This window comes from Idiotropiscis lumnitzeri, chromosome 8, assembly GCF_059441095.1.
Source record: "Idiotropiscis lumnitzeri isolate Australia: NSW breed Sydney's pygmy pipehorse chromosome 8, RoL_Ilum_1.0, whole genome shotgun sequence".
Taxonomy (NCBI): domain Eukaryota; kingdom Metazoa; phylum Chordata; class Actinopteri; order Syngnathiformes; family Syngnathidae; genus Idiotropiscis; species Idiotropiscis lumnitzeri.
This window is the reverse complement of record NC_142398.1, coordinates 11,236,381-11,249,506: the sequence shown is the minus strand read 5'-3', so window position 1 is coordinate 11,249,506 and position 13,126 is coordinate 11,236,381. Positions and strand designations below refer to the sequence as shown.

Genomic DNA, 13,126 nt, shown 5'->3' with positions numbered 1-13,126 from the left:
GGGGCGTGTCTTACATCGTGGGATTCATACATACTTGTTGGGCAGCTGTAGCTTTTGAGCAGATTGCGTTGAAGATTGGATTTGGGCGGGCAGATGAGCTGAACCTGCTCGCCATTGGATAGGACGCATGTATGAAGGGGGGGTAATTTGAGCATTTTTCTTGCACTTCAGCAATCGTTAACAAGCGTGACATTAGCGCCATCGCTATAGAAAGATGGAGGCGGCTGATCAATTATTGAGGCTCGAGCTGAGATAGCATTTGAAGTACTGCCATAATTGTATCAGCATGTATTGCCGGGCTCTGCCACGAGTTCGTCTTCCCCTTATCTCCGCCATTTGAACCACATTCTGGGTTCTACTTCCCTCACCTCAACCTTATTCCAGAAACACATTCTGACCTCTTTTTCTATGGTCGTCCATACTTCCTGGTTTTTCCCTCTTCTCCTCGTTTCTTTACTCTCCTAAACGCTCGTCTCGTCTTGGACACTCGTAGCGAGCAAGCGCCTCGGGACTGGCGTCTTCGCTTTGTTTGTGTCTTTCATGTGCCCGTGTGCGGCTCTCCCTTTGGAGATATTTTGCTCTAATGGTCTGCAGCGGAAATCTACAAAGACCTCCACTGTGCTGGAGTGAGGGTGAAAAAAAAAAAGCGCGCCAACATGAAGGCTACTCCACGCGCATTTGATTGACAGGCGAAGGTGTGTTGGCGTGCTTGTGCATCAAAGAGAGATGAGACGATGTGTGTGGACTTTAATTAATTGGACTACAGAGCCTCATCTCTTAGCATTTACAGGAAAAGAAAAGCCTTTAGGCAATTGGAAGTGGTTCTATCGCGTAATAGACATGTTCTATTGTGCTTTTCTTAGTTGGGTTATGTGTGAACCCACCCCAGCTGACTTTAGGTCAGTGCACCCCGTACTCGTCGTGACAAACAACTGAATTTTGCAAGAACGCTACCACAGCTTGTAGTAGAAGTTGCAACAAAATTTGCATTTAATCCATCCCGAAGGAGCAGTGAGTGGCAACCATGTAGCCGCCGGGTACCAAATTGAAGATTCCAGACGGCATATGAGGATCGGAAAAACATTTCTCTCTGTTATGACCCACTGTGCAGGGATGAAATATAAACAGAGTACTGTTTCCTGATAGCTTCGTGGGTATCAACTCAGGAGTCCGGTGAGGCAAGCCTGGAGACACGGGCACCTTCAAATCCATATGTTTTGGTGGAAAGGAAACGCGCCAGAAATTAACGTAGTAGAAACTTGCATCCATCCAATTTTCTTCTGACGATACTTTCTGTCTCTACATGCATTACGGAATCTGCCTTTTGCTCCAAACCAGACTCCAGCTCACTGTGACCCTCAACAGGATAAGAGGTACAGAAATTGACTGGATGATTATTTTACTCACAGGGTTGCTTAAGCCACTAAGATAAGAGACAAATTTACCACCACTGACGCTATCATTGGACTTTAGCTGAAGTCTCAAAATGTACTCTCACTATTGGCAGGGGATAGGAACCAAGACACAATGCCAATATTGGACCCTCCCCCCAAAATAGTTGACATCTTCCTATATCCACAGTTTAAACCCTAAATTTACCTCAACTATAATCCCAGAACCAAACTCATTTTATATTAGGCAAGGCAGGCAGCTTAATTTATAAAGCGCGTTTCATACACAAGGTAACTCAAATGTACTTGAAACACATTTGTTACGAAACAACATTCAAAGTCCCAGTTAAAAGGCAAAATACAACAAATACAGTAAAAAGTAGTTCAAGGGTGCAAGAGCATGATTTTGGAAGAATTGAGAATTATTTAATTCAAGAAATGCTCTGAAAGACCTTAATCATAGACAAAGCATCATTTCTAACCTGGATTTAAAAATAAAATACACTTGAGGCTAACTGCAGTTCTGATGGCAGCACATCCTTTTGCATGCAGCATAACAGCAAAATGCTGATGCACCATGTTTGCTTTCAACTCTGGGCTCTATTTACAGACCGAGTCAGCTGACCTCAGAACTTTACCAGCTAATCAGCAGTTTCCACTGCGGCCAGCAGTGTCCAAGACCTTTCTCTGCTTCATCTTAAGAAGCTTACCATCTTCTACTCCACTTTTTCCTGTTCTGCTGTTTGCTATCAAGCTGTTCAGCTAACAGGCGGTGACCAATACTTGGCCTCTTACGGCGTGACAAGCGCAAACCGGCGAGGGTTCATTGGACTGCCATTTTTGTTATGCTGCCACATGATGTTTTATTTTTGGTTAGTACTGTAAGAGGACATATGTAAAAGTCTGCACACCCCTGCTTAGGCCAGGTTTTTGTGATATAACAAATAGACCAAGATAAATTATTTTTAAAAAAATTAAGTGACCTATATCTTTGTAAAGGTCAATTGCTATATTTTTAATACTTTTGGAGGGTTAAGTCAAACTATAACAACCAGCTGAAATTGTGGTTTCACAAGTGTGTAGATCACGCACCAGCATGTAGATGAGAGAAAATATATATAACGCGGGACCGCTCGCAACGAGTTTGCGGCCAAACTTTACATGCACTCAAACATTTGTAGCAATGAGGTGAAAATGACTGTAAATGTAAATGTATGAAGTACAGGAGTTTTTTTTTTCATGAGTTTTGAATCTATAATTCACAGGCTGGCATCAAGCCAGCTGGAAGGCAAAAGAGTTGCTGAAGAGTTGAACTCTGACCGCCCTGTTGACTGTTGGGAGCGCATTCTTATAGCCAAATGCTTCAACATATTGTGGATGAGAGACACAAACTTTTATATAGTTCAAACTCACATTGAATATTGTTTTTCTAAATGTAAAAATTGGAAATGGTAATAATGGGGTGAAAAATACATACATACACACATACACACATGGGGCGTGCACACATGCGGACATGCACACACACTCGCATGGACATAGTTTAAAGTTCATAGAGTACGGTGAAATTTGAAAATCAAAAATATTGTACTGTAAATAAATCATTTTGCCATCAAAATCACTTTGTAAGTGTTGGTTATGTTGTTGTAAAGAAGGAAACCAACGTTTAGATCAGAATTGGGCAAACTACGGCCCGGGGGCCACGTGCGGCCCGTTAAACGTTTCAATCCGGCCCGCAAAACTTGAAAAAAATTAAATGAATAAACCTTGTTTATGTTTGATTTTCTAAATAGTGTGGTTTTCCAAAGATATATTTATTATTGTAATGCATTTGTTCACTTTAATTTAAAATTAAATGATTTTTTTTTTTTCTCCGATGAGGTGAGGTTACCAAAACACTCCATCCATCTGCCCCTCTGTCTAATTTTAGAACCCATTGTGGCCCACCAATCAAAAAGTTTGCCCACCTCTGGTTTAGATGCTTGAGATGTCACAAAAGAAAAAAAAATCTTAGCGTCATGATCAATGTTCTGCTTGAAATTAATCTTTTCACAAAAAGCTAATTTTTTAGTTTCCTCGTCGAAAAATGGTGAAACTTGGTGATGTTCAACTGCTGATTACTATTGAACGGAAAAAGGTGGAAATCAACTTTTTTTTTTCTAATGAAAGAGAGTCTCATCTTTCTTTTGGCTCGTTCAAATAGCTGTAGAACACAATTATTTTGTGGGCCTTGAAAGATTGGTGAAAATCCTCCAAAACAGTTGGCAAGGTCATCCTGCTTTGTGTTTGTCTTTCTTCGTTCGGGACTGCAGCCTGAGACAAAGTGGGAGAAATTATGCCCAAAACAGCAGTCAAAATGTGTTGAAATGATTGATTTTGGTCTCACAAAGCCTGACATTTGAACAAGGGTGTGTAACTTTTTTTTTTTTTTTATATCCTGCATCATTCTGCGAATGATTGATGATTTCATGGATTTATTTTATTTTTTTCATGAGAGAGGGAGAATAAAAAAAAAATGTTTGAACAACGTCCCGCTGTACACTGTGGCACCTTGTTGAGTGCGGATTTTAAGTTTGGAGCCATATATTGTCTTCTGCGTTAAAGCGCTGCAGGAGCTGTTTATTTTAAAGCAGCGCTGTACTCTCAGTGATTATAGTGCGACCTCTCACCGTTCTGCCGAGCCGCCATCAATTGTGCCTGTTCCATCTCGAGCGCGGGTGACAGCGAACGCTTTTTTATCTTCAGCCGTCTCCAAGGCACTCGCAGGAAAATCGGGCGGGCGCATGGAGATAATGGATCTGTCAAGTGGGCCGGTCATGTGGCCGGCCATACGCCGCCATCTAACAGGCTCGGCAGATTAGTCAAATGATTTGGACCGTCCATCACGAGGAAGCAAGATTGTGACAAGCAGACTCGCTCGTTCTCACCTGTAACGCTTTACTAGTGCGCTCAAAGAAAAAAAAAATGATTATAAAGTCCGGAGCAGCGGCCCTGATTTGATATCCTCATTCTGAGCCAATGACTCACTTCATTACTTCCTTTTTGTGTCTGCCTTTGATAATTTTACTTTCCTTCTGTTCTTCTTTGCAGAGCGCAAAGTTGGAATCAAAGTAAGGAAAGGGAGGATAGAAAAAAAGGTGTCTATTTATTCAGGCGCATTTTTGGAATTGTATTTTTTATTATTTCGTTCAATACGGGCCTTGACAGACAGCTCTGAAAATGCGCCTTCATCTGTGCTGGTCGGGGGAAACAAAAAAAAACTGTGGAAGCTCAATCATTTGTCATGTGTGAAATGTGTCAAGAAATCACAGCATGGCATAAATCAGAATACTTGACAAATAAATTCCATTTTCACATTTTTTTCCCCCAATCTGCACCATTGTTTCCCTGCCCTAGATCAGGTGCATGGTCTGTACGGTATAAGTGACGTTATAGATTTGGACTCCATTTATCGATGGCGAGAACGCTCATTAATGACCACGGTGTGAAAATGGCTTCAATTACATCTATCTGACTGCATTTTTTTTTAAAGCATAGTATCCACCGTTGCCCATTCAGCAAGCTCTCACTGCTGCTTTGAGAACTAGTGGAGAATTGCAAACCCACAATCAGTCCGGACCGCGACGATGATCCATGAAATAATCCATCAGCCATATGTTTGAAGCATTATTGTAATCGGCTTCACGCATTACTCCGAACAAAACCAGTCTGATTTTTCCTTCTGCTCGATCTGTTTGCACCGTACGCCGCTGTTTGGAAGCCAGAAACGGTGTTGGAATTCAGTCGATTGGAACCCAACACCCAGTTTCGGCCATTCTAATTGTTTTACTGTAGGTGAGTGAGAGACTACAACAAGTTCTGACTTGTGTACAAATTCAGAAATGGTCATTAACTCAGGACCCTTGTATATATATATATATATATATATATATATATATATTAGCGACAGCAGATATTTTCACTCGGTATACCTGAGATCCAGCCCTACTGTCATTTATAAAGTGAATTTATAACCTGCTCTCTGTCATGTAACAAATTGGTTGGTTGAAAATACATTTCTGTCAGACTGCCACAAACTTGAAAATTAAAATGAATACTAAAAGCAAAGACATCCTTGGATCCAATTTCATTTCCCATTACATTGCTGAAAAAAAATCCCCCATTTTCCAAATGACTTCCTTAAAGTAAAAGTCAGCCCAACAATGTTTTTCTTCCAAGAGTACATTCCATGCAGGCCCACGGCTTTCTGATTAATATTGGAGTGAAGCAGTAAAATCCACCCGTTTTTGTCCATCTCAGTGGTCGGACATTTTGCCGCTTGCTGTCGACTGAAAAAGACATCACCCTTGATCAGAGCTCAGAGAACGACAAATTATGGCTCAGCTTTAGAAAACAGGTGACCTGTGATTGCTCGTGATCGGAGCCCTGAGCAACTGTGATGTCATTTTCAGTCGACAGAAATGACAAAATGGCCGCCCCTTGAGATGGCTAAAAACAGGTGCATTTTACATCTTAATTCATATTCCACAAACACAATATTAATCAAAATGCCGTGTTTAAACTAGTAAAGGCACATAGCACATATTATTCCAAAGAATTTTTGTGGTTGACTTCCCCTTTAACTTCTTTTCTCTCTCTCTATGACAATAAAAACGGTAGCTTGTTTTATAACAAAGGATATATCTAAGAGGAAGGTTTACTGTGGGAAAACACAAGCAGATAAAAAGAGACAAACACGCACACACACACACAAAAAAAAGCAAACAGACATTTTACAACCTGAGTCTTATCAGTAAAGTCTAACTATGCCCCTCTTACCAATTCTTAGAACGCGCCCAGGGGAACACTCCACGCTGACAGCTGTAACAAGGTGCTGTTTGTGTGTGTGTGCGTGTGTGTGTCAGTGCGTATATGTGACAAAGGATGCCAAAGGATACAACCCCATAAAGAAAATCTAATTAAAAGTCTATACCGCCACAAGGGACGGAGAACTAGCAGTCTCTCTCGCTTGCTCTCCAGTGAACATCTTAGCTGAAGGACTTGCAAGACGGTGTAGTCTATCATCTCACTCCCACAGAGATAAAGAGGAATGTCAGGGGAAACCAGTGTGATAAAATAATTCCGGGAACGTCATGAAAAGTTGGCTATTTTGTGAGCCCACTTTCATCCCGTATGTACGGTGGACCCTCGCCCCAAAAGGCGTACCATTTAGAGTTGAATCAACTTCAAGAGTGACTCAAAACGTACAAAACGCCTTTTGCACTTCTCTGAAGAGTTCGGAGATTCTCCATGCTAACTTCTTGGATGTCTCTAAATTGTCTTGGGGTCAAGGGGTAGCCTGCCTTTTACCCAAAGTCATCTGAGCTCACCCGGAAGAGGACAAACGCTATCGTAAAATGGAAGAACGGATGCATGGCAACTAAACGCTAGTGTGAGCAGAAAAATTCTTCGTTGAGGCATTCTAGATTTGTTGGGTTTTATAACACTGTCCTTAACTTATTTTTGGACTTTAGACAGAAATCTTAAGATTAGAGCCCGCCCAATATGGATTTTCTGAGATTGATGCTGATGCCGATATTTGGGAAAATACAATTTTGATATGCAATTCATGAAAAGAATATGTAATGAATGAAATAACCGATTTTTCTGCACCCTTAATGCTTACAAGCAGAAATCTTGACTTCTTTTGTAAAACCTGGTCTCATACCCGTCAATTTATCACAGTAGCTATTTTTGTGTTGTAAAATGCTCATGTTGAGTTGCTTATCAGAAAGAAATTTAAAATGTAAATAAACAGTGATGTGATTTTTGTTTGATTGATGGCTCGTCTTATCTGCAACAGCCAATCACGGCCTTACTGAAATTTATGTTCTGTGCGCAGGCGAAGACGCCACAAATACGTCAATATTTGCATGCGAGAGACCTGCACATTGTGCAATGTGGCAAGACATGTCTGTCAAAAATCTATTTGTAACTAACGAGCGTCAAAAACACTGAGTTAGACAGCTCCTTAGGGCAGAAGTCACGTCAATAAAATAAAATCTTTTGTTGCAGAAAACTGAAATCACCTGTCCTCAAAATGTATGCGGACATCTCAAGGTCACATCAACCATTCAAAATATTCCTCAATATTTTCTATTTTATGGACGACGAGTTTCTCTCAATAGTGACGTTAGCTTTGGCAGCGTATGTATGAAGAGAAAAACGCGCTAAAAGCCGCAATCGTTGGATGCTCGTTCTAATATTTTCAGAAGCTGTTGTTGTACGGTAAGTGAGGGGGGACAAATTACATGAAACATTCTACGGCAGCCACAAACTCTTTGGATGTCTAAAATGAAGATCGATTTTCTTTTAATCCTTCAGCAGAAACAAACCCAAAGAGAACAAGCTCACCACTGAACAACACCAAGATGGTAAAGAACAAACGTGGTTCTTCTTTCATATTTTCTTACCGGAAATGCTCAAATAGACAGCGGGACTGGTCACGTTATCGCCCGTCATCTCGTTGATGGCCTCCACATGGTAACGTCCCGCATCTGCGGTGGAAGTTGCCAAAACGACCAGCTGATTATCCAAGGCGATGACGCTGCAAAGGATGTGCATAGAGGAGGTTACGAAAGCAAACAATCAAAATCCAGGCAGGTACATTGTTCCGACTACGACTCTGGAGACGAGACAATCGGGCCTATTCGGAAACAAAGAGCAACGCAACCGTTGAATGCAGACTTCGGCCAGGAACGAGGTACCAGCCAGCCTTTTCCAACAACCATTGTTAGTGTGCGTTTGTCCTCCTGCTTATCCATCACCGTTTCTCCCCCGCAAACTTGCTCCGATCAATACCACGGAAGAAAAATAATCACAACAGACATTATTTTTCAGAGATTGTGGCGCATGTTGAGGACAGATGTATTTCACCCTCATTTAAACACATCACCCGGGGATGTGGGAGCCGCTAGTCAGGAAGCAAGGTTGATGGTTTATTGATGCTTACGTGTGTTTTTTGGGCTGACAGTGACTAGAACCCCTGATTTTTTTATTTTTTGGGGGGGGGGGGGGTAAACACGAGCTCTAGCTGTAAAACAAGATCAATATTAGAAAAGGCAGAAGAAAGCATGACGACTGTCTTATTTATTCTGTCTACTGTACACTGTGTCCTGATACGCACGACCCTGAGAGAGGCACTCAGGATTTTAGGCCACATGAATAACACATAAAGTGGAATAAGATATGAAATGTGCATAAAAGTGAATATTGCTTCAATAGACATTTAAAAGTACATCTGTATGCACTGCTGGCAAGGGTTACTGACACTGAGCGTGCAACAAAAACTGACTGGCAGGAATATATACTATACAACAGGCATCACCAAATGGCGGACCGCGGTCCGGATCCGGACCGACAGATGGTTCGGACCGGAAACAGGACCAATCTATGATGAATTTTTTTCAGGGCGCATTGGCAAACGTCGGCACTGCAATTCTAGTTAATACGGAAAAGGCGTCACTGATTTGAGCCAATCAAATCTTTTGTTTACGATCCACTGCCAATTGCGCAGCAGATCGGAAGAGAGTGCTGCTGACAGTATGCCTTGCTAAAAAGTTAGCAAGGTCGATACATGTTGTTTTAAATGGATGGACGGAGAAATTTAGTTTCGTTCTGGCTGCAGCCGATTTAAAACCAGTGTGCATCATATGCTCCGAAACCGTCGCAACATTCCGAAGCGCCACTACGAAACAAAGCACCGCCCTTTTTTGCAAAGTTATCCGCTGAAGTTTGAGGTGAGCGCACGCAGAAACATCGAACTTCGAGTGCAGTATAACAGATTTTTACATTTTCGTTTACATCCCAGCGGCCTGCAAACGAATATTCACTCAAAGTATCATGGAATTTGGGGAAACATAAAAAAGGAAGTTGTGAAGGAGGGCTTAAATGCGGTTGCACAAACATAATTTATAAAGGAAAACACAAAGCCCAAATGTGTGAAACAATCTACCAAATCCCAATGGCCCTGACTTCGTTCCAACACAGATTTAAGTCACTGGCAGGGCAGTCACAAACTCATTTTTCTCATTAAGAGAAGTTAAAAATATTCAAAAGAAAAGTTGGTGTCAAAGCTCATTCTGAATTAGTTTTTCATGAGGACAGCCATTTATATTGATTGTGTACTGAACATGTTGACCTGTTTTCCTTGGATAATTAGGCTTTCCGTTTTTTTTAGGCTGATAACTCTTTGATTTAAAAAAAAAAAAAAAGGTAAAAGATGTTAACTCAATGGTTAGCACTTGATATATTTCTGCAGGAGATGTTTTACTGTTTTTTTCTGGAAGTGGCACCCTTAAGTTCCTGGAGCCACATTTTCTTGAATGTGAAATAAACGCCTTATATTTGTTTGACTGGCAAAGGTGTACAATGGGAACATTGCTAAATATTTAGTATATAAGTGCGCTCTGTTGAAAATGACTAAATATCGAAACTATATAAAAATGTGAACATAGGCTAGACATTAAGGGAAGTTGGACTTTGGTTCGGACCTTTTAATTGGAAGAAATTTTAGTCGTGGACCTCTGTGACTTTTAATTGAATACCTCTGCTATACAATATTTTCTCAGCTTGAACCGGGAGCATAGCACGTGCAACACAAGCACCGGAAGCTCATCAACAAACCATTAAAATGCAATTCAGCTATCCGTTGGCCGCGGCGTCAGAAGAAGGACTTCGTCAGCAAGGGATTAAAGAATTTCGGCGGAGGGTGTGAAGAGTGTGTGACAATCGGCAGCACCTTGTAAAAAGGGCACGAGTTGAAAAGCTTCTGGTGATCTCCACAGATCTCCTGATGGCACTCCGCCAAGCTGCGGCATAGCAGTTAGGGACGCTGTTATTACAGCTCCAATACCAAGAAGTAGCAGTAGAAGTGGCCACGCGATATGTCAAAACACACTCGACTGTGCCTCTTTAGAAGAATGAGAGAATGTTAAGAGGGAGTTATTCCACTGAAAGCGCAGTCTCGGCTGGAGCGAACCTTAGGAGGTGAATCTAACAAAATCTGTCTTTTGAGAACTTTACAGTTCATGTTTTCACTTGCAAAAAAAAATTAATAAAGAAATAAAAAAAATCCTTAAAAATGTATGATGAAATGTATGATTCAGAAGAAATAAACTATAAATACCACATTTTCACGACTCAAAAGTCCTACATCTTCTCGAAAACAGACGGGACATCCTATGAATGCGGAGTGCCTTGCGTATAGATGAAGTTCTGTGTGTTACTCTTTTGAGCAACATGCCTGACTATATTGGAGGATTTCACAGTGCAAGTTGGCACCCCTTGTTGGTAAAGTCTGAGACTACTACGCAGAACTGACTGGGAGAAATATATAGTGTGAACGAGACAGAGTCGGTTAGAACAGACCAGTCTATACGTGCGGGAGGAAGCTGGATAAAAGAGCCACTGTCTCAAACCAGCCATCTGATTGGCTGAGGCTGAAGGGATCCCAGAATGCTTTTCAGCACTTGATACATGTTTAGGTGTTAATTATATGTATTTAGTCCTTGTTTTGTTTTGTTTCATTGTTGACCAGTATGCTGTTGCGTCCATGTTGGTTTTGATTCAAACCGTGACTAAGGAGTGCGGTGACTAGCGGCATCCCACACGTACTGTTAATGGCAATGTCTGACAAACAGCTGGTTGAGTTGTCACAAACTCATTTGAGGGGACTGCTAATGACAAATGACTAAGTCCATTTAACCTTTCAAAGCTGCCTTTCTCAGAACGTGCGTGGCTAGCTAGCGTGCATGCTAGCTAACGCTGGGGTATGTCTTGACATGCCCCAATTATACGGTGCGCCCTGGGTACGTGTTATATACAGAGAAAGCATACACAACTGAGACTGCGCCCTTTAATACAGTGCGCTCTATGGTCATAAAAATACGGTACATAATATGCACAGACGAGGGGTGAAAGACACATGTACAAACAATCCAAATTTGGATTTAAGAGACATCAACATGCTGGGTAGTACTGAGGTCAAGTAGTAGAGAGGCAATGTGATTAAGAGCTAGAAGAAAGGGAGAGGAGTTCCTTAAATAATACTGTATTCCACAACAATTAATAGTCGTCAATGTGCTGAGAGAAAATATATGCCTGTCATTATAGTTGTATGCTCCGTTTGTGTGCTGCTGCTCCAAGTGTTCAGATTTGGTATCCCTGAGCTAGCAAACTTTAGATGGATTGGATTGAACACGTGATTTATTCATTTCAAATTATGTTGTATTCAGATTGGCATAAAATGCTAATTTGTTCTTGTTGGGTATCTGAGAGAATGTCCAGGGAGTTAATCTTTGCAAATTTGAAGTAGAAAGTGAACCTTGTTCTAATCCTCCAAAAGGGGAAACAGAAGCGCAGCGATGAGCAGAGAGCATCTCATCCATCGTATAACAAGAGCTTTTTGACTTACACTCAGACCAACACACACTCGCATACGGAATGTCTCAGGTCTAATTTTATTCCGAGTGATTTCCCAAGAGGGCGTCGACAAGAGCCAAAGACTCAACACATTGCCTGGTATTCTACAAGTGCACGCCGTTCTGTTTTAACCTTTGGCATGTTCTCTCTAGGTAACACAGCATGCACGGCTCACCGAAAGGGGTCTGTAATAGAATTTGCCCATTAATTGCACCGGCCAGCCTATTTCGTTTCAACTGTTTTATTCAGCAGATGCTGATTAATAGACAGGGACAGTACTCTCTGCTCTTGTCTGTCATGTGCAAGGGTGGTGGTTTGAAAGAATTTGGGCACATGAAGTTAACATTCAAAAGGAGAAGAGCTCCGCGTGTGGCTGTAACAATGCAGCAAGGCCAATTAAGATAGAACATGAACATCTCCACATTTGTCGACTTAAAAGAAAGTGCTCATTTTCCGCGTATTCCCCCCCTCCCTGCCCCCCCCCCTCATTTGCATTTTTCTATTTAAATGTTCCATTTGCACGTGAAATTACCGACGATGACACGGGCTGATGTTTGCGGTGATTCGCCTTGCTCGTTTGTTTCAAACTGGGAGGTCTCAGGCTTGATTTCCCATTAAATGAACACATGGAGCGCTCTTATCGGAAGAAACCCGGCAGAAAATAAATGAAATGTGCCAATGTGTGTCTGCTCCAGTAGCAGAGATTAGAGCACCTCAATTTATTGGATTTTTTTTTTTTTAAATGAATAATAGAATTCCTCTAGTTGGAAGGCGGTCGTACTGTTTCCCAATACAACAATATGTAGCGGAACCTTGATTTAACAGACTAATTGGTGGGGAAGATCTCTTCCATTGGAGCCGATTGTCCATTACTTCTAAGTGCTTTTTTTTGCAGCCTAGCAATTCCAAATACAGTACAAAAGATTTTGTACTTTTTTTCATAGCCAAAAGATGTGCAGTATCAGGGGTGAACGGCAAAAATCACTTCAAGGCTGCTGATGTCACTAAGCCACGCCCCTTAAAGGCACATATCACTACATAAAGTACTACAGAGCGTGAGTGTGCATGTTTTCCCATTTTTATTTTGCCTTTGTTTTTTTATACATCCATTTTGTTTTTGTGCAAAAAAAAATAATAATAATCATCATTTGGTAGTTTGAGTAGAAAGGGTTCAACAGATAGCAAGACGTTGTCTACAGCACAAGCTTTTAACAGCCCAGGGCAATAACTATCGTGCCAGTCTGTTCAGCAACACTCAGGCAACAATGACATAA

At 41.4% G+C, this 13,126-nt stretch overlaps 1 protein-coding gene across 2 annotated transcripts in view; it reads right to left on the bottom strand.

Moving 5' to 3' along the window:
* sdk1b (sidekick cell adhesion molecule 1b) overlaps positions 1-13,126 on the bottom strand; it is a 285,070-nt gene that overhangs the window by 142,526 nt on the left and 129,418 nt on the right. For both annotated transcript variants that reach the window (XM_088302023.1, XM_088302024.1), the window contains exon 5: positions 7,844-7,977. In XM_088302023.1, the coding sequence (XP_088158149.1) occupies positions 7,844-7,977 (134 nt within the window). The remainder of the gene's footprint in view (positions 1-7,843; positions 7,978-13,126) is intronic.